Raw genomic sequence first — 27,860 nt, 5'->3', positions numbered from 1 at the left:
GCTGGAATTGTATGAAAGCAGCCAGGCCTACATTATAATACAAGATAATACTGCATTAAAGGAGATTAAGTGGCTCCAGTTTAGCCTAGTTAAACAGAAAGACGGCACAAAGACATAAAGGGTTAAGTGGATAATTAAGTAAGTGAAAATCAAAGCACAGAAAGCCTTTTGAAATGACTTTATTTTGTAAGAAAAGCTGAAAATATATAAGTGAGTAATAACACACACACACACAATCTCATTGAGAAAACTAGATATTATCATTATCATTGTCACTAGTATCATTATCATTGTTGGCAAACTGCTTGTCACCCCTGACTAGTAATGTAGCACCAAGATTGTAAAACTGTAAACAAGTACAATGACAAAAAGGGAGTCATTTTCAGATCTTCAATTTATTTTCATTTGAGATGGATTCAAGGTAAAAACAAAACAAAAAAAACAATCAAGTTTCAAGAATACATAACCCCCTTCCCCATTCACTGTCCCCACAAATATAAAATTAAGGCCACTTTCAAAACTGTATGTCACTGTCCAGCAGGACTTTTTAATGACAATGTACAAAAACACATTCTTTACACAGAGAACATCAACAACAATAATAGTAATAGTCATAATAAAAATGACAACATCATTTATAATAATAATAACCACTAACGACATTGATAGAAAGGAAAAGAGACTGTCGTATTTTTTACTTTTTACTCTGATACGAGTGTATCTCATGCTTCATGAGGACTTAAGCTAATATTTAGTTTCCCTTTTTATGGTCCATACTGGCTCTGACATGTTCCTTTACAGGAGGATCAAGAAACACGATGACTGTGTTAATGTGAGTGTGTGCAAGTCGACAGAAGGAGAGGAACGCTCGTTGCTTTCTCGAAGAAACATGCTAGAATGGGCGTCTTGAAGGTGCAGGTTCGAAGCGGAAATTGACAAGGACACAAACACTGACCACTGAAGAAAAAAAACTAAAAATAAGACATTGAAAAAGGCTAAAACAAACAGCAATGAGCTGGCGTCAGTATAACCACGAGGAGAGAAGCAGAGGCTGAAGGAGAAAGAGAAAAAAAGAAAGAAAAAATGGAAGGATGGAGTGGTTGAGAGATAGAGCAAAAGGAATCTGGCAGTGGTAAGAATAGTTTCAAATGCAAGTCTGGTGCTTTTCCTTATGCTCTTTCTCAAGTTTTATCTCAGTCTCTTCCTGCTTTTATTATCTGTGTTCAAAATGTCCCCACACTTTCTTCCCTTTTTTCCTCCCTGTGTCTCTCCTGTCTCCCTCCTCTTGTCCTCCGTCTACACCTTGTCCAGTAAAGATCGTTGGCAGTAGAGGAGTCTGCGTGGAGTACCGTACCGACGGAAAAACACCAATGCTGCAAGCGTCGCAATCACACACACTAACAGGAACAGTGGCAACACCACCGCTGCCGCTCCACTGCCTCCACCTACCCCTTGCTCCTCATCCACTTCAATAATGATCACCTCCCTGTCCTCCTCCTCCCTCTCTCTCTCCCTCTCTCTGTCCCTCTCTCTGTCTCTCTCTCTGTCTCTAGTTTTGTCCTTTTCCTCCCGCTCTTTGTCCTTCTCCCGCTCCTTGTCCTTGTCATGTCCGCCTCCACCTCGTCCTCCGTCCGTCTTCGGGTCCTCGTTGGGGCAGCCCATCCAGTCGCGAAGGGCTGATTTGGGGTATCCCGGCTCCACACGCATCATCTGGTTGTTGAACTTCCAGTACTTGTTGGCTTTGTAGAAGTAGGTGTATGCTGAGGGCGTGGAGAAAGGAAATGTTAGGATAAAAACCTGAACTTAAAGGAAAAAGCGACTCCAGTCTCCAATCTGTTCTCACTAAGATGTGAGAAAATAAACTTAGTAATATTACACACACGAGACCCTTACCTTGATCTTTGCTCATGAAGGCTGCTTTGATGTTGTCAGGCACTCCCTGCCACACACTAACAGCTTTTGGATAGCCCTCGTCAACGGCGCGTGATTCTTCGTTGAAACGGTAATACCTAGACAAAGAATGAGATTGGAAAGGTAAAGAGAGGAACAGCTCTGATGAGTTACAGTAAATCACGTTAAGAGCCCTGAAACACTTGCACTTGGATTATACTGTAAAGATCCGTGGCTTGACAGGTCTCCTTTGGACTTGCCCTAAAGGACCTGAGACTTCACTTGGACTTTTGTTAAATTCATTGAGGGGTCACTCTGACTTGCTCTTAAGGGTTCGATGCTTGTTTGGACTAGAGTTGTGGCGCGAGCCTATCATATCAATCGTTTGGTATGAGGTGGTCTTTGTCAGGATTTTAATTCTCAATAATTAATGATGATATATCCCCATCATTAATGCATTTAATCAATATATCTTATATAGCCTAACTAACAATTAACCATTGATAAACATGTGATATAGAAAGTCGTAGAACTCTATACTGCGTTAAAAAGCTCCTTCTGTAAGAACTGAGACATCCCATGACATACTGTTGTACAATTTTTGACTTTCCCAAAGTCTCGAGGCCAACGAGTATCCTTTTCTAACAATGGCCCTCTGTAGGCTCGCTCACACCGGTAGTTTAGCAACAGATAAGACACCTTATTCTATCAAGGACACCAGCACAGAGGCGTTTTTCTCTCCCATATGGCAGATTCAACAATCCGGAAGACGAAAGAAGAAGGATGATTCAAAATAGACCAATCAAATGCATATCTGTACTTGTTATAATGTGTTGATGAAGAGAGAGGCTCTCACTTTTTGGCTGTTCGCTTGACCTGCATAACTGTAACCTGCTGAACATCATTTTTTCATTAAATACCATAGAACCTTTTTCGTCTGACTCCTCAAGCATTTTTGCATCTTTTTCTTCCTCTTAAGAAACGAACACGTTTAATATTATAGTTTTATTATCTTCCTAGCTTTTATTGTAAGTCTTCAGGTTGGTTCATGCAACTAATGAAGTTTAATGACACACTGAACAGCCAATGCACGTGTGCTCTCTCCAGCACAAACAGGTTGCAGGCGGGGTGGTGTTAGGTGCTGCCTGTGAGACACTTATTTTGTACACTGTACCTGGTAGACTCCGCTGGAGAACCGGACTGACAATTGCACAACCTTAACACTTAATCTTCACATTTCGGGTTAGGATTTAAAGTTATTGGGGGACGGAAAAGAAGAACGGGATTAAAGCCGCTCAAAAAGGGCTACCAGCGGGATGTCCCCGCTTTGCTCTACAGTATGAGTGAAATTCTTTTTTCAACTTACATCATCGTGATCGGGCTTATGCTTGTTTTACATTTACGTGTTTAAGATTAGAATCCACTTAACATGCTAAAAATACCCTTTAATATGACTGAAATCATTTTTTATCCCCGGGAGAAGGACGGTAAATAATCGTTATCCCAAAAGGAATCTAGTTGTGGTCTTTCAAATAAGATCCCCTGTCTTTGCAAAATCTTATTCTGTGACTAAAAACTCAGAGACTTATGACTAATTGTCTTCAGATGTGAACTGATGTCTTTAGATGTGAGATGGGATCATCAGACTTTAGTCTTTTCAGAGTCCTCTAGTCAAGAGTATGGTAGGCATAAGCTTATCAGCTACACAAAACTCTCTCAGTATTTCTCAGTATGGCAGCGTTTAGAAGCTGGTGTTGACTCTTTCCACAGCCAGACTACGTCTCTGAATAAACCATTTCAGTAAAAAAAGAAAATCACAACTTAAAGCATATATGGCCTTTGTTTATATAGGTGGCCTGTTAGCACTGTAATCACTGACACCCACATTTGACCCAGATTTATTATAACAATCCCTTTGGTCAGGGCTGTACGCTTATTTTTTTAGGTGGTAGCACTGGTGCTAGCAAGCAAAAAAAATCAGTAGCACAAAAATAAATTCAGTAGCACACAAAGTATGATCGAAAACTTGCATAACCTTAACCCATGCATTTCGCTCTAATTACCTTTTAGCCTGTCATCTTGGTCTCATTTGAAATTCTCAATTAATGTCATATCCTAGTGTGTGCAGTAATAATTGTAGAAAAATTAATAGGGGTGCACTGATTGTAATTTAGACAAAAGAATATAATCTGCCAATTGCAATTTTTTGCTGATTCAGAATTATTTCTCCCCATAAAATGAATATCTATATATTTTTTGTATACACATCATTATTATATTCATAATAATAAACATTTTTGGTAAATGTCCTTCTGTTAATTAAAACCTAACTTTAAAACATATAGCCTATTAAATAATTAAGTATACATATTGGTACAATTTAGGATAAGTTAAATAGGTTGTTGTGAATGTGTTGGGAGTTGTTCTTCAGTGGCTTATCAGTTATTTCAAACTGTGTTTAAATAGACTACTGTTGTTGACTGCTCTCTGCAGCTGAATGAGTTGCCTTTCAAGCTAGCGCACTGCAGGGCTGAGAAGCGCGAACTTCCTGTTCTTACCGGCTTCAAAAAAGTAAACTGACGTTTGGCTAGTAACATGCTTTTAATGTGAAGGTGCACAGGAAATGTTCTGTTTGCACACGCGCTAACTTAACTGCGTGCCGTCTTCTTCCGGTTATTACCGTTGTTGAAGTTTATTAGACGCTAGAATCGCCGCTCCACAGGTCCCGAACACACATCTTTCACCAGCCAAAGTGGAGGGTGGACTCAATAACTTACTTGCCTAAGACTACATTTACCCGAATTTGGAGAGTGTTAATGTAGAGCCCTCTAAGCAGTGTTGTGCAGCGCTCCTCTGTGTTTCAAAGAGACAGCATCTGCTCATTAGCACGGGTTCATCATCGCACGTGATCAATTTCAGTAGCAAATGCGATCAAAACTGTCGCACTGTACAGCCCTGCCTTTGGTGTATATTTGGGAGCTTAGCAAGCTTCAAAGTGCGTCAAGCTTTGTTTTAATGTTTAAATGGAGGGCAGTTTGTAATTCAGGAAAGTGACTGACTTCAAGCATTTGAACCTTATACGGTCAACATTGAAATATGTTTGTGGTTGGTGGTGACCCAAATAGATTTTCCTTGGAATCAGTTTATAAACTTCAGCATGGTGTGACTTTTCAGGTTGTGGCATATGACACACACACACACACACACACACACACACAAAGAAGATGACTAACTTGTCTCCTCTGAAGAAAAATGTTTGTCCAGTTGGGGTGTAGTAAAGAGCAGCTTCTATTCGGTCTTTGGGAAGCCCACTGCCCATCTCCTTTAGATTCCTAGGGTAACCAGAATCTAGCATTGATTCAGTGAACACCCAATACTTTTCACCTAGAGAGAGAGGCATAGAGATGCAGAGACAGAGGGAGAATACAAATGAGATGAATGCAAGATGTCACCTGTTAGATGATGACGACTGCTTTTAAAAAGGAAATCATGCAGATGTTTTCATCTATATAAAAAAGTGTACCTTTGAAGAAAGCAAATTTCCCATCTTCTCTTTCAAAAGCGGCATTGATATGAGTAGGCAATCCCCTCCAAAAGTGACCAATCGGCAAGGGGTATCCATCCAGAACTTGGTTGTTGCGTACCCTCCAGAACCATTTATCCTGATTGAGAGAGGAACTTTATTAACAGCCTGCCGAAAAACTCTCACATCGAAGATCCCACAAGGTTGTGATGGCTTACCTTGAACACAAACATTTCTCCTCGGAGGATGCCGATTGTGTCAAAGTGTCCATCGCAGATGTTGGGACCGAAGTGAGGCTTGTCGGGTGCATATGTGGGGTCAGGGTCATGGTACGGAGTACGTGGTGTGACATGAGGGCCTGATCCAGAACCTATATGTGAACACGGACAAATTAAAAGAATTTTTGCAAACCTAATTTTAAACTTTAAGCATCACCCTGGTTCTGTTGGATCAAAGGAATCGTTATGATCCCTTAAAGGAGAGGAGGTTATTTTAGCAGCGGACGGCAGAATGTTACACAAACAAAAATAGAAAGGGTTTGGAGAAAATGTGGCATGAGTTAAGTTTTATGCAGCACTGGAAAGATACTTTTTGAATCTACCTTCTAAGTTAAAAAACTTCTGGTGAGTTTTTTTTATGTTTCAAACAATTGATCGCAAAATTTGCAACCGGCTTATAAAGATATAGCTTTATCTTTGACATTGATTTTGAAAGTGAATGGTCGATAACGCACCATAAAGTTGCTGTATGCCTCTGAGATCGTCTTCAGGAAGTTGGAAGTTCTCAGTTTCCATCCACTGGTAGAAGGGAGCCATGATAGCTGAAGGGTCATTGGAGTGCTCCATACCAAGAGCATGACCCAGTTCATGCACCGCAACCAGGAATACATCATTACCTGGAATGGTGTTGACATCAATACACAGTTTTCTTGGCAAAGTGGAAGGCATAACAATTACGGAGTCTGATCTTAAAGGGCTGATCCCACAATGAATACTAAAGGCAAAGGAGTCAAATTGGTTAATTCCTCATTTAGTAAATGACTGAAATGCACACAATTACTTATCACATCAGTTTGTCAAAATAAACTGATCTCAAGGTCATGTGAGGATATGTCTGACTCAAACAGCTGACTTTCTAAAAATGAATACTTCTCCATTTCTGCAGTATCAACAAAGCCCTAGGCCAGGGGTGTCAAACTCTGGCCCGCGGGCCAAATCTGGCCCGTTTCAATATTTAATCTGGCCCGCGAACCAATTCGGCAATTCCATTCAATTTGGCCCGCAAAAAAAAAAAAAAAAAAAAACATGATTTTTTTTTTTTTTTTTTTCTCATGTGGAGCCTGTGCCATATTGGCACGTCGCACACGCTCCCAACCGTTAGGACACTCGCATAGCTTACCACTAGGAATGTCTTCTGAAAGTTCCACAGCTCAGGATTTTAAGCCATGAATTGATGAATTTGCATTGAAGAAAAGATGTCAGTTTTCTAATGGCTGTAAATAGGCCAATCTATGGGGCTAAATAGCATGCTAATATGATGATTGATTGTGTCAACTGTCTAAGGATGAATGCTAACATTATCTGGTTTCTAACTTTTGCCTGAAGTTACAATATAGCTCACTAACTAGATAGATACCCGCTGATAGCCCACCCCTTTTGTTTCCAATGGTGGCTTTGCATTTCATTACCAATGTAAAGTGTCATAAATAGTTAACACTGGTGCTGGGTCATGATTCCTATAAGAAAATAAAATTTAAAAATGTGATATGTTTTGAATGTGCAGAAAGTTTTGAAAAATCCAAGAGAAAACATATTGTGGCTCAATCCAGGATGCCTGAGAGCCTTACTGCATTATAGTCCTTTAGAATTGTTTCACCAGGAACCTGAATGTTGTCTTTTCCTTTACAAAAATAAAGACATTTCCACAATAAATTGACGCAGAAAAGGCACAGAAAACCAACACAGAAAAATCCACCAGAATACAGGAAATTAAGTGTTTGACGCAGAAAAATTTCTGGGGGAGCACCCCCATACCCCCCACATATAATTTGTCCCCCAAAATATGTAAACAAAATCTAGCCTATGCCTCGTATGTACGCAGGTTATATACCTAGATATGTTGTTTGAGACATGTCAGTAAGCGACATGTCTGGCCCTTCGTGTGATTATCATGTCGTAATTCGGCCCTTTGTGAAAATGAGTTTGACACCCCTGCCCTAGGCCTTCACTCCCACTAATGTCCTGAAACAAGACTGGACCTGTTGGTGCATTGGTGTTCTGCTCGCATCAGGAAAATTAAAACTCCTGACTCCCAACATTAAACCTTTTCTTTTGTAGTAAGGTTTAAGTGAATCACAAGAGAAAAAGAAAGAAATCCATAATTTATCCAAATGTCAGTTTTGACATAGATTCAACAGAGCCTCACCATACAGATCCTTGTTTCCAATAGTCCATGGCTCAGCTGCATCAAAGTGGGTGTCCCCACCGAGGCCATTACCAGGGAAATAGGCGTGTGCAAGGAAGCCCCCCTCACCATCGAATGGGCTGGCGTCACCGTGGAAACCCTCAGCAAAGAACAGCATAATGTCGGCAAACTCCTCTACCTTGTCCCGTATGTAACTGTAGGGGATTTCCCGGAACCGAAGTGGAGTGACACTCTCCCACACCTTGAAGGCTTTCCTGATGGCGTCATGGGTCTCGTACTCACCGACCTTAGGGCTGTAGTTTTGTATACTGGAGAGTGTGTAATTGTGGGGGAGGGTGAGAAAGACCTGAAGTTATTCCCTCTTTATAGGAAATCATTTTAGTAACCTCATCAGTTTGCTCTTTCTCACATTGGTCCATGATTGGGTACAAACAAATAATATCAATTTAAAAAAAATCATAGCGTCTTACTTACGAGAAACTGATTTCTTTCTTATCCCACTTCAGGCCTTGGATGGCGTATCGCTTCTTCCTGAGGTTGGTCTTGAGCTCAGCACCAAACTTATCCGGCACGCCACAACGTGGTCGGCCCATAGCCCTGCCGAAGACAAGACACGGTCCACTCAAAACAAGGTAGGAAGTACCTGTTTTGATTTATAATATTACCCTGTTTGGAGGCTGAACTTTTATAACAGTTAGAATAAAGCAGTTTGAAGGTGCTCACTCAATGGTTTTGTCATCAAAGGACCCGGTGATGGTGAGTCCGTAGAACCTCTGCATGGCGGCAATGGCTGAGGTGACAGAGTGAGGGGAGCGGAGGGCGTGTGTCCTCATGTCCCCTGGGGGTAGGTAACCGTACTGCTGCAGCCATGACTTTAAAGCAAAGCATAAGTTAGTTAGTTAGTTAAATCTTTATTGTCCACGGTGTGGAGATTCGTCTTCGGTCTCATACAAAAAACAACAAGCAGGACAACACAACAATAACAACAACAAAAGCAACAACAACAACATTTACACACAGACATCTTCAGGGCAAGAAGCAACAGTGTGAGAAATATTGTAAAAATTAAAACCACGGAAAGTCCAGTCTCAGTGTGGAGAAAGAAAAAAAAAGCTTAAATTAGAAACGGACACAAAAACCTATCAAATGTCACTTGTTTTTACTTGTTAAGCAACGTTGAATCAGTGTAAAGAAGTGATTAGGTATGATGTTGACTAAGAGGTACAAGGACTACAAGTGCAGGATGTTTTTGTACGTAACAGTGGCCAAAACACATTCCTCAATGAGAGTGAAAAAATAAGCTCTCGAATGAATGTGTTTTGGTATCTGGATATGTGGAAGGAGTGGAGCAACATCTCAAACACCTGGCACATCTCCATCTGATGACTTAACACAGGCTCAGGCTATGTTCAATATTCTGACGGCTTAGGGGAAGAAGCTGTTTTTCAGTCTTGTGGTGCATGACCGAATGTTTGTTTTTGTAACCTGCCCCTGAAGTCCAGGGTCCAGTTACAGATGGTTGTGTCCATGGAGTTAAGACACTAGGTTGTTGAGGATAATGTTATTGAAAGCTGAACTGAAATTCAAAAAGAGCATCCTGACATTTGTGTCAGGCATTATTGCCAAGTCTGTTCAACAAAGACAGTTCAGAATTCAACATTAACCCTGCGAGACAGAAACTGAATGGAGAAACCCCTCTCACATTCTGTAGCTACTTGTTTGTGTTTCAGTGAAGATTGCCACACTGAACCCATCCCTGTTGTTGAGTTTGTACATGCAAAAGGTAGTTTGAAGCCATACATATTATGAGGTCGTAGAACCTCTGCATGGCGGCAAAGCATGAAGTAAACAACAGCGTTAGAAATAATGTAAAAAATGAAAACACGAAAATTCAATTAGAAACAGACACCAAAACATATCAAACGTCAGATATGATGTTGACTAAGAGGTACTGGGACTACAAGTGCAGGATGTTCTGTATGCAACTGTAGTAAAAACACATGTCTCAATGACAGTGAAAATAAGCACTTGAATGATGCCCTTCTGTGTATCGGTATCTTAATATTTTGAAGGAGTGGAGCAACATTATTTTAAACACGTGGCCCGTCTCCATCTGATCATCATGACTAAACACAAAAGCTATCCAACCGTCAACATGGCTCTCCAGTGAGGACCATAGTTGGTTGAAACCATGATCAACATAAAACAGTAATGCAAGCTTAAGCCGAAAAAAAGAATAAAACAAAGACGGTTCATGTTTTGACATTGACACTACGGGACAGAAACTGAATGGAGAAACCCCCCTCAAAGAGTTAAATATTAGCTTCTTCACTCTCTAGCTACTTGTTTGTGTTTCATTGCAGACTGCCACACTGAACCCATCACTGTTGTTGAGTTTGCACATAACAAAAGTGTTTGTTTGAAGCCCTACGTGCACATAATATGATGGTCACTGAGTTCTTCAGGCCTCCAGATCCCTCAGCCCTGGCTTAGCTTGACCTTACTTTCCCCTGGAAACCCATTTCATTGCGGTGCTGGTTTAACATCTGGACCCGTGCCAACGGCTTCGCTCCGCACCTCTCCCACACAGCGTCTCCTAAACTCTTTCCCTCTCAAAGTAGAGCCGAAAAATAACACTGAGGCTATTGTGAGCCCAGTGAAAACCTGGGACAGCTTTGATATTCTGCGGTACACAGTCTCTTTGTGTGCTTGTAAGGCACTTTTAGGATGTGTTTTATTGTTTTGATATAGAATGGGCTCGACTGTTAAATGTTATCTATAAAAATAACTGACTTTTTTCTTGGAGTGGTGGTTTCTTTCACCCTAGGGCTTGAAGTGATGCAACTTAATGTGATCTGTTATTTGTTTTGGATAGTTCTGATTAAAAACCACTTGCGTAGTGGCTTTTTTTTTGGCACAGAAGGGGATTGAAAGAAAGAAGAGAGAAAGATAGGGAGTGTCCCAGGGTGAGACTCGGGCCTTGGGCAACCTCAGCCGATGTCTCCAGTTGAGCAGCAGCGTCAGTCAGTAATTTAACTGGGAATTTCTTACTAGTCGCATCCAAACCTCAAAGTCAAACTCTCCCCCCAACGTCCATGTCTCTGTCTTCGCCTCACCACTCCACTCCACCCCTATTCCTCTCTTCTCCCTCGTCCCTCTCTTATGGAAAAACCTAGAGTCTTGAGGGTAAATACTTATGAACAACCACACCCAGAGCCGCCCAATTATTGCTGTATATCCTACATTTGCTGCTCAAAGTTACTAAATGCTATGACGGCAAACCATGTTTTGCCTTGTTTTAGCACTCTTCCACTTTTAATGTACAGTATAAAGCAAACATGTGCAAAATACTGCTGACATAGATTACGGTATCTGAATTTGTGCTAAGGTCTGTGGTCTTATATTGATCCGTGACTATACAGTAGTTATAGTATGAATTTGGCCTTGAGTGAATGGCAGTATGGCATTTTTGAGGCCCCTGAAGGTCTAATCTCTCCCTCTCTGTCTGTCTTAAGGAGACATGGAGGTCCCAGTGTTTAGACTTCAACCCTGAATGAGCCCTTTCTGGTTGTGACTCACCCATGGAGCTCCAGTGGACACATAAAGACGTACTGTTTGCCACTGTTACAGTACATCCACATGAGTGGGAAACCCCAAACCTTAGCATCAGAATTGTGTATATTTTACTCTGAATGTAAGAATAATGGATGTTGGAGGCTTGATTTGACTGTGCTTAAAGACTTGTTTGTCCCCTTCACACATTCACTGTTTTCTCTTTTCTAAATAAAAATCCTAACCTTGCCCTCTGCTCAGTCAAAAGGCTGCTGTCTATTAGTGACACTGAGCATTTGTTTCAACTTTCAGGCTCCCACACCTTTCAAAGGTCCCTCACTCATGTGACTTATATTATATACAACAAATACATATTATATTATGTATTTGATATTATATTATGTATTTGCGGATAGTTATATATTTGTAAACGTTAAAAAAAATAATATATATATATATATATATATAGTATATGTACAGTATATGTATTTTTCTTTTATATATATAATTAATAATGGTAAATGAAGGTGTTAATAATGAACTTACTATTATTGTAAAAAGGGTCGGCATAATAAGCCTCGGCTTCAGCCTAGACCTTTTCGGCCATTATTTTTTTATTTTTTTATTTTTTTTATTGATCGCATGTGATGTGCTTTGATGGACCGAAATAAATATTTTTACTACTACTACTACTACTTGACAAAGTCGTATTTAGCGTCACACTAGGCTATTTTTGACCACACTAATGGGCCTAGTAACTAAAGCAGTAGCAGGAAAAGAAAATTACCACTGTTTATAGTGGCATAGGAGATGACAGTTTAAGCCAATAGCCTGCAGCCTTTGGATTTAGGCCTACCCCCACAGTCCTCACCTATAAACTATAGCCCTTCACTGACAACCCATACTTTTCAAATATTCATCCATTACTTTTAGCAAACTATTTTGACTTTTTGTTACTTTATTCTGACTATTTCAACTGTTTATAACTATAAGCTAACATTCAACTGTTGTTCGGTTAATGTTGAAACATTTATCCTTAGTGTACTTTGAGCTATTTCAACTGGTAACCATTACTTTTAGCTAATGTTTTCAACTGTCAACGATTGCCTAACTCTTTCAGCTGTTTATTGTATCCATTACTTGATACTTATTATTATAAAATGTGTATCCATTAAGCTTCTATTTGAACCATTCACCCATAAGACTACTTTTTGCTATTTAGCCATTTAGCCATTACTGTTAGCCATAGCTAATTATTAACTGTTTATCCTTTACTTTTAAAACGAAAGTTGAACATTTTATATCCATCACTTTTACCTTATCAACTTCAAGTATTTATTCATCAATGTATACATTTCTCTGCTTGCTTGCACTTATAAAACTGGGTGTTCAAGTAGGCCTAGCCTATTACAGCTGACTCAATATCAGTAGCTACTCCACAATATTTTCACATACCCTGTAGCAACCATAGTACCCGTGGTCAGGAATACATTTTTAAGCAACACAAAGATATAGAAGCACAGTAAGAACGTACATTCAGGTAGGCAAATCCAAGATTTGGAGGTAAAAGGCTCAGTTCACTCAATTCCAGTGATGCAAGTTTATTCTTTGATGGAAGGGGGATGTCTGGGGAAGAGCAATCGTTTTGTATAGGATGAGAGAAGGAGGATGAGGCATTGCATTTCAGAGAAGAAAAAGAGTCAGTTGTTCCGTTTAGTGAGGTCCAATGGAAAGAAACTCTGGTAAACAGAAATGGTAGTCCAATTGAGGCAATGCTCTGTAAACAGCACACACACATATACCTCTGATTGCACATCCACACAGTCTGCCCAGAGAGCTGCAGTGTTATGTAAAATCTCATAAACATGTAAAACTATTGCTCTCAATTCACTTCCAACAGCTCGTTATTGACAATTAGTGTAAGTTTGACCCTGCTGGCCCTCCTGGCCAGTACCCCCCCAAACACACATGCAGAAAGCTCTTGTGTGTGTGTGTGTGTGTGTGTGTGTGTGTGTGTGTGTGTGTGTGTGTGTGTGTGTGTGTGTGTGTGTGTGTGTGTGTGTGTGTGTGTGTGTGTGTGTTTGTATTCCTCCAGCTGATGTCTATTAAAACATGCAAGCCAACCAAAAATAAGACCGGTGACAAAAGAATGGAAAAACACTTGTCTCTGCCAATGGTATTTGAGTTTGAGCAACAAGTCAAACTGGAGCAAATGGCGATGGCAGGATTTTGTCTCCAGGAAAAAAACAGAAAAGCTTAACCCACAATCTGGCTCATTGAAGTCTTCCTTTATGAAAAGGAAATGAGGTAATGACTTTGCGTATTACCGTATTTCCTGTAACACCTCCTATCTCTCCCCGGGGAGTCTGCCCTCTGGCCACCCACTGGTGATCTGTAGGATGTGGCTTTGTCTGTAAACTAAGCACCCTTCCTTCCTTTCTTCCTCCAAAAGACTAGTAAGACATCAAGATGTGACTGTTACCAGTTAAACCAATCTGAATACCTTTAAAGCAATGCTGAGCTGAAGGAACTGGACATATATTCACACAGGATATGTGCATGACAGCTATGATTTACACCCTTTCATGGATAATTGCTTCATTTTCAAACTGTCCTTTCCCCTGATAGAATCACTCCCATCCCCACAATGCCTCCCTGTCTAGCCACGAACAGCCTCCTCACTGTCTTCTCTGCTTTGCCTTCATCATCTCATCTCATGTCCATCTATCTTCCTTTGTAGCGAATGACCTCAGCATGTAGACATGTCTGTGCATGAGAAAAGATATGTGCACGTAAGAGAAGTACATTATGTGTGTGTGTGTGTGTGTGTGTGTGTGTGTGTGTGTGTGTGTGTGTGTGTGTGTGTGTGTGTGTGTGTGTGTGTGTGTGTGTGTCACACGCAGGTGGTTGCTGACACACGAGGTGTTCTTAGCTGCAAAAGAGAAAAACCCCGCTGCCCACTTCCTGTCCCAGCCACAGACCACAGGACATGACTTCTGCATCCTTACAACCCCCAACTGTTTGTCTCACCAGCACGGACCCATTGACCAACACACAACCGCTCACTTAAGCAGAGTTATTGTTAATTAAAACGCAAACATCCTACTCAAAAGCGGAACTGTGCACTGATACTGGTCACTTGTGGGTCTGTGGAGGCAACTTATGAGATCACAAACATCCCCTATTTACAGGAATTAAATAAACATATGGGAAGTGGTTTTAATTTTTATAAATTACATCAAAAATAGGTGAATCACTAAATTAATATAAACTTAATATACCAACACACTTTCCAGGGCACTTCCGGCTATGCCTGCCCCTGCACTTCAAGGCAAATGTCCACAGCAACTTGGTAGTCTTTCTATTTAAAGGCCAAGCAGTACTCTCTGAATGATTAAAATCATCTACGTTTTAGTGAAACCAATTTCCAAAATAACAAATACATTAGGTTGTATATCTGCCATGTTAAGTCTAATCAAAGTGATGTCCTTCATTAAGCCTATCATTTGTTATGCAATACTTGCTACAATAAATATTTTCAGTTTATCTTGCTTTGTGTTGAATGGCATCAAAAGAGAGTTGGAGCCCTGCAAAAATATTAAAAATTTTTGTTAACGTAATTATATTAATGTTTAGTGAATTTGTTACTTGAACACCAAAATGAACTGGGAGACATTGTTATTATGGGAAAATGTGCACTTTGTGTTTTATGACAATTAACCTACAATTGATGGTCTATCAATTCAGGAAATGCCTTGATATTTGGATCTCTTGCCCACTCTTTAAATATATGCATATACCAAATAATTGAAATTACTCTTAAATGACTTAAATACATGTCTTTTGTTTAGTTCTTTATTGGAAAATATAGGCGTATATTACCCTTCTGTTAACAATATTACTCATAGTAACCGTCCTTTAAATTTTAAATCCCAAATTTGATTGCTCTCTAGTATACTGTATGAACAATACAATTTAAAAGTAAGAGCTGATACCAATCGTAGGGTTTTGAATGGTTGTGGTGAGCAAGCCCTTCCATTTACATTTGAATCACAGATGGTGTCTTTAAATTGACAGTCTAATGTAGGTCAATGGAGTTAACTCCATTTTCTTCCACTTGCACAGCTGGAATTATTATTCCATTGGCCATAGGCAGGGTACAGTGATTAGAGATATATTAGGCGCCACTGTATGACCTACCAAAATCATAATAAGATCCTCTTTTATGCTTGTATGTAGGCCTACACACACACACACACACACAGAGTATGGACTAATGATCCTGAAAGAAGCCGGTATGAAGAGATGTCATAACAATGGCACAGAACAGGAAGTTTTCCCTGGCCTACAACACTACTTATACCTGGTACCTCTGCTCACCGGGTTATTGGGAGTCTTTAGAAATAGAGTTCAATCGGTGGGCTGAGATGCAGCACAAAATCTCAGATTGTAAATCCCACCTCTCCGCCAGTCCACTGAGCAATAACTCAGCACAGATGTCAACCATTACATCTCCCCTTGCCTCTGAATAGAACTGTACACACGGCTATGCTATCAATCCCCCTCCCTTCCCTCACCACCACAAAAATTGCCTCTGTCTCTGCCCCGACCACAATACAAGCTCATGCATTTCTCCTCATTGGCTTTTCCTCTCTCGCTCTCCTCCTGCTTTTGCCCTCTCAGCATTTCTCAGTGTTTTCACGAGCGTCATCATCGTTATGGGCTGCTTCCTCTAACCCAGGGTCAAAGCCCTTCCCATAATTCCCTGTGCCAACAACAGGCAACTGGTGAAATTACCATCCATCAGGATGAAACCATTTAACAAAGCCTTTATGGTTGTCCTAAACAAAACCCACCAGAAATATTATTTTCCGGGTCCTGAATTTATTTTTATTTATTTAGTCAAATCAGGAAATCTGTGATAAGTTGCAGGAAATATCTTCTTCTCTCAGAGGATATAGTATATTTAAGTCACTCATAAACATTTCAAACCATTTTTTAACTCTAAACTCTACACACATTTCCTGAACCTGGCTCTTATCCTGTCTTTCTCACATAATTATTTGTTTGACCTTATTAGTCAAGTCTAGATTTATAAATAGGCGAACGTTTCAGTTATGTTTATTTTATATATTTATCTGCTCATTCTTCAATTATGCGTTATTTTATTAACGAGTTTTATTCTCCTTTGCTGCATTCATCTATTTAAAATCAGGAATAGATTCTGGATTTTTTTTTAAATTATTATCTGACTTTACTCCTCAATCTTGGATTCATCTACGTAGTTTTATTCTTGAATCTTCCTCTTTTCTGTATGTAAAACGGTTTGTTTCTTTAATTCTACCAGGCCTTTACTTCTTTATTCTGGATGTATTTTCCACTTTTGGCTTCTCCGTCACCTTTTCCTTTACTCCTAACCCCTAGCTTTACTCCCAACCTCTGGATTGATTCCTCACCTCTGGATTGACTTGTCGCTCCGTCGCTCCCTGCACGCTCAGCTCCCACACCAACGCCAGCAGCAGCAGTCTGACCAGCGATTTGAGCTCTGGTGCCATCACTTGACTCTCCCAACAAAACAAAAAACTAGTGGAAAAAAATGGAAAGATCTTCCCGATAGTTAGCGCAAACCTTACTTTGCTATTTGTCAGAACATTGTCAGTGTCTTAACTTAACCCATTAACGAATTTCTGGGCGCAACCGTGATCGACAAAGCACAAAAGAGCGTTCCAAGGAGCGCCTCGGCAACTTAAGTTACTTAAACCACGAGGTATTCGTCCAGTCTGTGCATTCTTATCGCGCTTTGGTGAATTTCGACCAAATTATCATACGTTACTGGAAGCAGGAAGTCTGAAGCGGGGGGCTCTGCAGGGCTGTGCGTATTTTATGTCCAAATGTAGCTATTCGCTTCACTCCAGATGTTGCAGCCGACTTTGTTTTCATGAAGCCATCTTAACTCCTCGCTGTCCTCTTCTTATTTTGATCCCCTATCCTCTTCCACTCTCTCCCCGCTGCAGACGTGGTAGTTTGATTCTCCCCGGAGACATGAAGCTGGAAAATAGAGGGATGCAACCCTCCCCTCTGCCCGCCCCTCTGTAGGCCTACAGGGGCTGGAATCAACTTGGTGACCTTCGCATTAGACTTGGCACAGTCTGCCCTAAACCTCGGGCTGTGATTTAATGCCTTAATGCTCCCTTAAATGCATGGAGGTGTTATTATTTACAGAAAAGGGGGCGCAAAACACTGCGCATAAGATGAAACTCATTGAATAAGTTACTTTTTCGGGATGACTTGGTTTCACCTCATATATATACAATTCATTTTGTTAACACAGTTCTTAGTCCTCGCTTTCTTTCAAGCCTAAGGTAATAACCAAATATTGTTTAACTTTTTTTCGTGCAGCAGCCCACTGTTTTTTAAACATTTGGAAATCATAAGTTTGTTACAAGCTGTCCTTATTAGAGGCGAACGATTGACTGTAAACAGGTCAATAGTGTTTTTTCACACTGATTTTTAGGGAGTACAGCGCAAACATCCCCTTAACAATCTGACTTTGGGCCATTCAATAGGCAGCAGCACCATCAAACTGTGCGTAAAAGGGGGAATTGCGCCCTCTAATGCATGCATTGCACTAACGTCCTATAGCCTTCGTCGTGGCTGTTTTGTCTTGTGCTTTTTGTGTTCTCTTTCAGAGATAAATCTCTAGTGGAAAATGTCTCGTGTCTGTTATGCTACTAGATATTATATCAACAGATTATTATTACTCATAAGGTAAACGCAGTGTAGTATTGTTATAGTTGGTTAAGGTGGGTTCCATTCTTATTTTTTTTAAATATATAAAGGACTGCAACTAATGATTATTTACATTATGAATTAATCTGCTTAGTAGTTTATAAATCAATTGATTGATTGTTTGGTTTGTTGAACTTCAGAAAATAATGAGAAATGCCATCACAATAACCCAGTGCCCAAAGGGACACCTTCACACTACTTGTTTTGTCCAATGAATACTCCGAACGAACACAACTTTAATTTAAATCAAATGATCAAAATAATTTTAAGAAAAAGCAGAACTTCTTCACATTGAAGATGATGGAACCATGACCTTTATTAGCTTGAAAAAGGAATTTCCAATTTTTTGTTGGTAAGCTGATCGATCAATTTACTTTTTTATTTTTTTTTATCAATTTGTATACTGCACACTCTCGGGTAGTTTGAGAATATAAGGATTTGGATTTAGAGTGCCATTGAAGCTGATTAGTTACAGCACAGGCCACATAATTGCAACATTGCTGGTTCAATTCCAGCTGTCCACATTTGTTGCAGGTCAATATCCCCTCTGTCTCCCCACATTTCTTGTTTACTCTCTAGTTTCCCACTGTCCATTTATTGCAATGATGCCCCCAAAATATATTACACATAATTTAAATGTAGTTTATGAATGTAGACTACTCTGCATTGTTAAGGAGTATAAGTATAAAATAGCATGAAAAGAAAATACACAAGTAAAAGTACTTTAAATATTTTACTAAAGTACAGTACTTGGGTAAATGTACATAGTTATTCTACCAATGCTAATAAGCATGCATGTGGTAGAACTAATTTGTCTGTGATTGTGGCATGATGCTTATTTGCAATTATGTGTACAGATGCATTTAGTGACATTTTTAAATATACACATATTAAGTAAAATACAAACATTTCCTGTCACAAACCTTATGAGCAAACATACTGTAGCTCAGCTGCTGTGCAGTTTATGGCTGAGTGAATACAGCTGGCCTCCTTCACTTCTCCCTTTATCCTGGTTAATGTGACACGAGAGAGGGGAGCTTTGATTGTCTTGGCAGAGTGGGATCACTGACATGTGACAGTGGGGGATCAAGGACGTTAACTGGCACACAATTGACTGAGAGCATGCATACATGCCTTGTTTAGTCAGCAGACAAGTTACAACATACTTTGTTGTGTAAACTTTACAGGACTGAGCAATATTTTGTTTTTCCAAATTCATTTTTTAATACGGAGATACTGAAAGTACAGCTTACAACAAACATAGACATCTGATATATATATAGTAAATTAAAGTTTTAGTAACTAAATGTTACAGATATTACTTTTGGACTAAACAACAATCATAATATTCACAAAGCTGAAGGTCAAAGGTCACACACAAGACCATGCCCTCACTGGGTTCACAAACACTACAGCTGTGCTTCAGATTCGACAGGACAATACAGTGAAAAGTAAACCACAATGACATGAGTGAGTAGTTTCTATAAATCACAAAATGGGGGACAAATGACTTAATCCCCACAGAAACACAATCAGTTTGCTGGCCTAGTTTGCTCTTACAAAGCAAAACAAAGTAAGGTAAATAAGGTATGCAAATCATCCTCATTTACCTCTGCTATTGCTGTAATTGAAGGAAAGAATTGTTTAGATAAAAAACTAAACTCAGTGGGGAAGCATTTGCAAATACTTTAAACATTGTCTTTTGGTTAGCTTGAGCCTCCTTTGGTGCCAGTTGTATCAAATTTGGTACGTGGCACATCACAATAAGCCCCGAAATGTTAACATACTGATATACAATAATTGAAAACTATTCTTTTAGTGTTATCTCCGTGACTAATTAGCTGATACTATCAAATGTGTTAAAATGTGGTGTACTGTACCTATATCTGTGCCTGGTAATTAATAAACAAAACAACACTGACTATTATTGGAACCAGGTCTGTTATGAAACATTGAAACAACAGGGATTTTCTTTTTTTGATATAATGTGCATCAAATTATTGACAACTTCAGACAGACAAAAGTAGTGTCACTTTGACAAATCCAGCAAAAACTGGACTTGCTTTGTTACTTCTTGAATATTTTTACCTTTATTTGTACAATAGCTGTTTTTTTTAGCACAAGACCAAGCTTGTTGACTCACATACAAACATATTACTTTGACTATTGAACTGACAGGCTATTTGAAATATGTTAAGGGAGCAGTACTACCGAAATGCCCATACAGTTTCAACAAAAGGTAAACATTGATTGAAAAAACACCAGTATATTATCCAGCCAATCACGCTGACTTGAGTTAAGACCCTTCACTAGACTCTTCCCCAGTTTCATCAGGGCCTCTTGGATCTATCTGAGATTGAACAGGTGATTTTGCAGACCGTGACAACTCATCCTCCCCTTGGCATATAGCAGTTGGGTCATCAGTTGGCTCATTGTTGGTGTTGAGGAAGGTTTGGTACTGGTTCCAGAAGCCTGCTGAGCTTCTGGTGGCAGGAATGCTCAAGGAAGACATAGTAGGAGGAAGTTGGTCAGAGGAGGAACGACAACTCCGGGCTGGTGGACGTGATGTTTTGGTTGCCACACCATGGTGCTTCATGTGACCCTGGAACGTAAAGGTTTAGGGTTAGGCAAGGTATAACATACCCATTATAATGCGCTGTAGAGTAAAATCCATGGGTAGTTTAGTCCAACATATGAGTGGATAATTTAGCTTTTCTCAGCACATGGACTCATTTCTATAGACTAATTCTTCAACTCAGTGTCAGTCTTCTTCTGGTTCCATTAACAAGATGATCATTGTAAATATGAGTCCATTGCAATATATAATCCTTTACTAAAGCTGTAAAATATTGCTTAAACCTCAAGAAAAAAAACGTTGTGCTACAATTACTCAATATATTCATACCTCTATGATACATTTGTTATTTTCATATCAAAGGCGTTTTTCCTCACTTTCAAACCGCTGCGACTGGCATACTCTTTTCCACACTCAGCACAGCAATAGGTCTTCTTCTCAGGACGAGACATTGGAGATGGAAGGGTTGGGGCAAGGCTGATGGGGACAGAAGCATCCAGTGCTTCACTTGGGGCCAATCCACTAATTTTAACACTTTCCACCCGGTCTTCCCTCCCAAATGAACTGAAATGAAAGCTTTGACGTGTCTCCCTTACAAAAGTTGCAGCTCTCTGTGTTGCACCCCTTATTTCAACACCAACATTGTCAGCAGCCTCAAACGTAGACATTGTTTTGGGGCCTTCATCAGGCACAGTTGCTTGGTCTTGCTTTAGTGTGGCTTGTGGAAGAGGCTGCTCTTTGTCTTCTTCCATTGGTTCTGGTGATTGAGATCTTGGGGAGACTGAATCCAAGGTTTGTGTTGCATTAACATTAAGGACATCTTGACTCAGGATGGGGTTAGAGGAGGTACTGGGACAGGTGTAAGTAAAGGGGGCATCAAGGGCAGGTGTGCTTTGTAAGTCCTCCAGGTTTGATTTGGTGCCAAGGAAGGCATCAGAAGAGGTAGAAGCTTCATACTCTTCGCAGTCCACCTCCTTAGCGTTAGATGACACTGTGGTTTTAGTAACAGTTAAGGAAATTGGTGAGGGGATGGATTTAGGAGGATAGAAATCGGCAGCGGCTTGTTGTTCAACTTGGTTGTCTTTGCTAACTGGGGAATCTTGATCTGTCTGCTGGGAGGCTATCAAAGGGTCACTAACACAAAGGACAGGGGGGTCTACACTGCCTGGAGTGGGAGTTTGTGTGGCAGGATTCATGAAGGGGTCAGGGCTAAGGTCAGAGGGGGGGATGAGGTCTGGGCTGGAGGACCCAGACTTGCTGGGATTTTTGGTTAACTCAACTGATTTCATAATGCCACTGACAGGGACCGAACCAACTTCTGGAGTTTGAATTTGTGAGCTTGGGGCTGGGCTCTTAGAGTGGCCTGCTAGAGGAGGTGTTTTACTAGAGGCAGTATTATGGTCAGTGGACTGTGATTGGGATTGTGACAAAGGTTTGGCATTGGAATCAGCTTGCATCTCATGTGCAGAATCTTCTGTGCCATCCGTAGGCAACTGTCCACCGAGGTGCATACGGATGTGGTGCTGCAGCACTAGGGCATTAGTGAACTTGCGCTGGCACAGTGGGCAAGAGTTCTGGACACGTGCATTGGGTGGTCTGGCATGATGGGTTGCCAGATGGGACCGCAGGCTGCCTTTAGTAGAGAAAGATCTTCCACATAACTTGCATGGAAACGGGCGTTCTCCAAGGTGTGTAGCCTGGTGAAGACGCAGTGCTCTGGGACAGCTCAGCACCCTTAAACACACCCCACACTGATTGGTAGCCAGACTACCAGCTGGACCTGTGATGCTTAGTGATGGATGCAAGCTCCCCGCCATGGCACTTGCTCCATTGGCACTCATGCCTAGGGCAGCGACCATCTCATGGGTGAAGTTTGAAACAGAAGTGGAGACAAGAGTTGAAGATGGTGGAGACGCCATGACATATGTAGAAGAAGTGTTAGCATTTGTGAAACGACTGTTAGCTGAAGAGGCAGTGGTACAGTTAGATAACATCTCCAGCATGGAGGAGGAAGTGCAGGAAGTCCATGGAGAAGAGGAGAGCACAGGTGCCTTTTCTAGCTTCTCAACCAGCCTCTGCAGCTTGGAAGTTTCAGATGTAGGAGTTGAAGTAGCCATGGAGGAATGCAGAGAGGATGGAGTGGTAGTGGGTGGACCTGGGACTTTGGGAAAGGAAGAGAAAGGGAATGAAAGCTGAGAATGGCTGGAAGAAGCAAGTTGATGTGAGCCTGGATTAGAGGGTAGCTGGCTGCGTAGCAAACCCAAGGCTGGATGGTTGTAGAGTGATGAGTGTGCAGCAGGGGTAGAGGAAGAAGTGGAGACAGATGGGAAAAGGAATTTAGGCAGTTGGGCTAGCTGGGAGTAAGCTGCAGGAGAAAGCATTGGGGCATGAGGGGGAGTGTTCTCATCAAAGTGCTGCTTGGCACCCTTGAATAACCCTGTGATGGTGGAAGAGGAAGACAATGTAGGGTTGGAAAGGAGGGAGGTAGCCAGAGAAGAGGTGGAGGCTGAAGATGAAGACGATGAGTGGGAGGAAACAGAGGTGATAGAGGCTGCAGCGGCTACAGCTGCAGCCCTATTGAGCTGTAGGAGAGAGTGGGAAATCAAAGCCAGGTCCACACTAGGGGGCAGGGGTAGTGTAGAGGGGGTAGATCCTCCAGACAAACCCAGAGAATAGCCAGTGCTGGTACCACCAACCTCGAAATTATCTCCACATGTTTCATCCTCAGGCCTGCTTTTTGGCTTCTTCTGAATCATATTCATGCCACTAGTACTGCTACTACTGCTCATGGTTTGTCCCATATCTGATCCCCTTGTGGCCCCTAATGCTACCCCAAACAAAGAAGGCGGCAGGAGTGAAAGGGAGAGTTCTGGGTTTTGCTCCCGATGGCGTAGGAAGTGGACCTTAAGGTTACCCCGTGTGGTGAAGCGGCTCAGGCACACTGGACACTGGTAGGGTCGTTCCCCAGTGTGTGAGCGTAAATGTATCTGGAGGGAAGAGTCACTGCTAAACGTTTTTCCACAGAAGCGGCAGGCATGTTGGAGGCGGCCACTTGAAGTCGAGCTGGATGCAGACAAAGAGTCTGCTCCTCCAGAAACAGATTGCAGAGGTTGTTGGGTGTTTGGGACCAGAGCTACAGATGTGGCAAGGGATGAGTTTAGGAAGGACAGGCCACTGTGCCCACTCACTGAAGTGGTATTTGGAGATTTCTCATGGAGATATCGGTTGGGCAGGGCTAAAGACAGGGCTAATGGATAGTTGGATGAAGCCATGGTCATGGCAGCAGAGGAAGAGGTGGGGGGAGCTGTGGATCGGACCCTCATATAACCATGAGCCCCTGCACTCCCTAGTGTCCCTTCCATCAGGGGCTTGTGGGGCTGCAGGATTTGAGACAAAGAACTGCTGGGCTTTGTAGGTTTGTTGGCTGCTTGAGAAGGGAGCAATGAGGAAAAACATGCCAGGAGAGGAGCCACAGAGGAGGTAGGCTGAGGTGCAGTTGGCTGAGTAGTTGGGCTGGCTGCTCTTTTGCTGCCTTCTAGGCAGAGCTGAGGCAAGGGAGGGAGGAGATGCTGAGAGGGTGTGTCCATAGTATAGGAGGCTCCACCGAGGCGTAGCACCTGCCTACAGATCTCCTCTGTTATCTGCATCTGGTGGATCTGCCTTTGCTGCAGCACACGCAGCTCCTCCAGAATCAGGGCAATACTCAGTTGGGCCCTAGAGGGTGCAGCTGAGGCAGATGTCACTCCTGGGCTGGGAGCTGGAGTGACAGGACTTGGGGGGCCCTCAGGTACACGACTGGGGCTTCCAGGGTGCGGTGGAGGACATAATGAGGAAGAGGATGATGAGGAAGAAGAAGAGGTGGTGGTGGTGGCTGACAGCCCCAACTTTGGGGAGGCCATGTGTGAGCTTCGGTAGGGGTGGATAAGGGCACCCGCAGAAGAAGTATGATTGCAATCAGACAGTTGAAGGGCAGGCTGATGTTGAGTTTGGGACGAGAGAGAAGAGTAATCGAGTAGGGGCTGTAGGTCTTTGAGGGGCTGGTGGAAGGGCTGGCTCAGTGAGTAGGATACCGGTGGACCATGAGTGGGTAGAGAGTGGGCCTGAGAGCCCTTGAGAGATGAACACAGTGCAAGGGGCCACTGGGAGGTTTGAAGAGAGGATGGAGAGCACAAGGGAGAGTCCAGGATAAATGGAAAGGGATTTGACTTCACTGCCAAGATGTCATCTAGGGAAAGAAAAAGAAGAAAATGATAGCATCCTCAAGGGTAACAAAATAATCAAAGTTTACATAATGGTGTAAAATGTTTTATAGGATAACTTTTATTTTAAGAACAAAACAAAAAGAACAGCAGAGACAAGTAAAGGATGTTATGAGGTGACTTATAACCTCTCGGTTTAATTCCCCCCACTTTATAAACCACTACTTCCCGTTTCCCTCTTTGTCCTGTCTATCTTCATCTATTACAGCCTCCCCACTGATCTGCAAGTATACACAGCTCAACCGCAGTGGAGCCTACCTTGTTTCCACGGCAACACGCCCAAGACAATGGACTTAACCCCCCCACCCCCCCATAAAAAGAAGCCACATCCTCACACCAAGATACTCTTCCATCTCTGCCTCTCTTTCATTCCTCCATTCATTCTCTCTTTCTTTTATCTCCATTAGAGCCCTTCCCCCAAGCCCAATTGGGTGCTAAGGTTAAGGTCCTGGTTGGGTACTGGACACTGTACTGGGTGCCTGATTGGCTGGCAGACTTGACCTTAAACACTCTGAGGTCGCATTCCTGATACGGTTTAGGACAAGGCAGGGGAAGAGAGGTGGCGTGCAAAGAACACAAACAGACAGACATGATGACTCACAGACAATCAACAACCTAACTAAGTCTAGAAAAGCATACAGGGACAGCAGGGAAAGCACAGACACACAGCATATCTGTCAATACAAAACAAAAAAAACACAAAAAATTGTATTTATGCATACGCAAAGACATACAGGACTTGCTGCTATTGTCTTAAAAGCTGCAATTTTATGACACCATATGGGCCCAATTCTTGTAACTGGAGTGGACGGACGGATGCAAATACACACACTTGTGTGTGCACACACACACACACACACACACACACACACACACTTCTTCATGGGTATGTTCATGCTTCAGTGCCCAGCAACAAAGCTGAAAGGGGACAATGGGGTCTAATGCTATTGCAGTAAGAATACCTTATACAGTGCCTCACAAAGTTTCCTTTTCCTTGACCTTCTCATGCTCATCTCCTTGCTTTTACCTTATTTTTTAACCAATATATCCCTGGGAGTTTACTGTATATCCTCCCATTCTGGGTGGTCTGTGCCTTTGAACCTGGCAGGGATGAGGAGTTAAGAAATTTGGGTTTTACAGGGCAAAAAAAACAGCTCATGGCTGAAACCGCAGATATTTAAATAAAAACTGCAGGCCAGTAATTCCAACGGACTCTCCTTATTTTGGTGTGTCCATCTTTATAATCTAGTTTTCAAATGCAAATCAAACAGATTGGATTGTTTCATAATCCCGGTAAGAAACAGTTCATAAATTATAATTGACCTAAATGAAGACCTCTTAATAAAGTTTAAGAATAAATGCTATTTATGAGGTTGGACAAGTAATTTTAGGTCAGAAGTCACAATGCAGTGCAAAAGGTTATTAAATCAATTTAGGTCCTGTGTTATAATGATAAAGTAGATAATGACTACGCCATTAAATAGAATACTAAATCACTCTATGAACAATGAAGTGGTACATACAATATCTGCATGACTTATTTGAGGCCTAAAGCTTCTGTCCACTGTAAATCTAATGCTATTGACTAACCACTATTCTTTTGATATATACGGTCTAATTCTCACCATGCTCAAGTATCCGACAGGCACCGAGGGTCAGGCTCATAAGCTGCTGGGGTCGTTTCTGTTTCCGACGGGACATGCTTCTGCAGGATGTTACCAACGCAGCGGCGCATTGACCAACTCACACTTCTATTCTGTCTCCTTGCACACTGAAAAAAGTAGGTATCTAAATTACACAGAGGAAAAAAATTAGGAAAAACTAAATGATGATCTCCAAAAAAGCGACAATGGATGATCCAGGTTGATTAATCGCAATAAAGCGTGTCCACGTTGGTGACATTGTGGTGCAGAGAAAGAAAAACTAAAGTGCCATGTGACAGTTTCTCTCAACAAGTCTCCCTTTTCTCAAAACTCACCGTTGGCCCTCCTTCCCCACACACACATGCGCACACACACACATGCACACACACACACACAGCTCACTTGTTCATCCACTACTTTGCATTCAAATGGCAAGTGAACACCCCTTCTTTTGAGCCAAGAGTCCACTGCCTCTCTTTAGTAAATCTTCATTGGCGCTCAAGTTTATCACATAACGGCCTGTGCCTGGGCTTTTGATCACTGATACGAGTCTATCAAATCTAAAACTCATGTGTCTCCTGTATTGTCTTGTGACGAAACATGGACACACAGGTGTTCGCAAAAGCCAACACCAGTTCACGGTTAAATAGTATAGATTTTTTACTAAACCAGACATAATGTGTTAGGCCACCATGCACACGCACCATGGACATATAAAGAAAGACACGCACGCGCACACACACACACACACACACACACACACACACACACACACACACACACACACACACACACACACACACACACACACACACACACACACACACACACACACACACACACACACACTATTCAAGTCTGTGTGATAAGCTATGTGTGTGAGATTTCAGGATGCTCTTGCCACCTCTAAAACAGGCTTCTGTGTGAGCTCAGCAAACAGAGCGGCTGAAATGAGGTGGAATTTGCAACAATGGCGTTGAGGCAGCACAGCTGAGTGAACATCACCCTCTCAGAGCCTCTCCAACACATAAGGCCACTGACTAGAAGGCACAATGCTCCCTTTTCACCCTCATCCCAACCGCTTACCACGTGGAGAGAGAGGTAGTGAAAGAAAGACAGAGTGAGGAGGAAAATAATTTTTCACCCGGGCCCTGTGACACCCTCCACCCCCCACCACCCTCTATGTCTTTCTGAGGCTTGGACCG

The 27,860-nt window shown here is 41.8% G+C and overlaps 2 protein-coding genes across 2 annotated transcripts; both read right to left on the bottom strand.

The window, feature by feature from the left end:
* Positions 1–163: 163 nt before the first annotated feature.
* On the bottom strand, positions 164–17,432 carry mmp14b (matrix metallopeptidase 14b (membrane-inserted)). Its single transcript, XM_080034459.1, has 10 exons — positions 16,846–17,432; positions 8,561–8,709; positions 8,312–8,434; positions 7,838–8,145; positions 6,147–6,308; positions 5,632–5,783; positions 5,414–5,552; positions 5,124–5,274; positions 1,894–2,009; positions 164–1,760 (listed from the first exon to the last, which is right to left on the bottom strand). Exons 1-10 carry the CDS (start codon positions 16,942–16,944, stop codon positions 1,297–1,299), a joined length of 1,863 nt encoding a protein of 620 aa, XP_079890585.1. The 5' UTR covers positions 16,945–17,432; the 3' UTR covers positions 164–1,296.
* A 1,983-nt stretch (positions 17,433–19,415) lies between these two features.
* sall2 (spalt-like transcription factor 2) lies at positions 19,416–26,713 on the bottom strand (the record flags this gene model as incomplete). The annotated part of the gene is made up of 3 exons (XM_080034456.1): positions 19,416–20,780; positions 21,131–24,978; positions 26,638–26,713. The coding sequence occupies 3 exons, from the start codon at positions 26,711–26,713 to the stop codon at positions 20,475–20,477; spliced, it is 4,230 nt and encodes a 1,409-aa protein (XP_079890582.1). The 3' UTR covers positions 19,416–20,474.
* Between the last annotated feature and the right edge of the window lie 1,147 nt (positions 26,714–27,860).

Source organism: Ammodytes marinus (genome assembly GCF_949987685.1).
Source record: "Ammodytes marinus genome assembly, chromosome: 9".
Classification (NCBI taxonomy): domain Eukaryota; kingdom Metazoa; phylum Chordata; class Actinopteri; order Uranoscopiformes; family Ammodytidae; genus Ammodytes; species Ammodytes marinus.
This window is presented reverse-complemented; position numbering and strand designations above follow the sequence as displayed.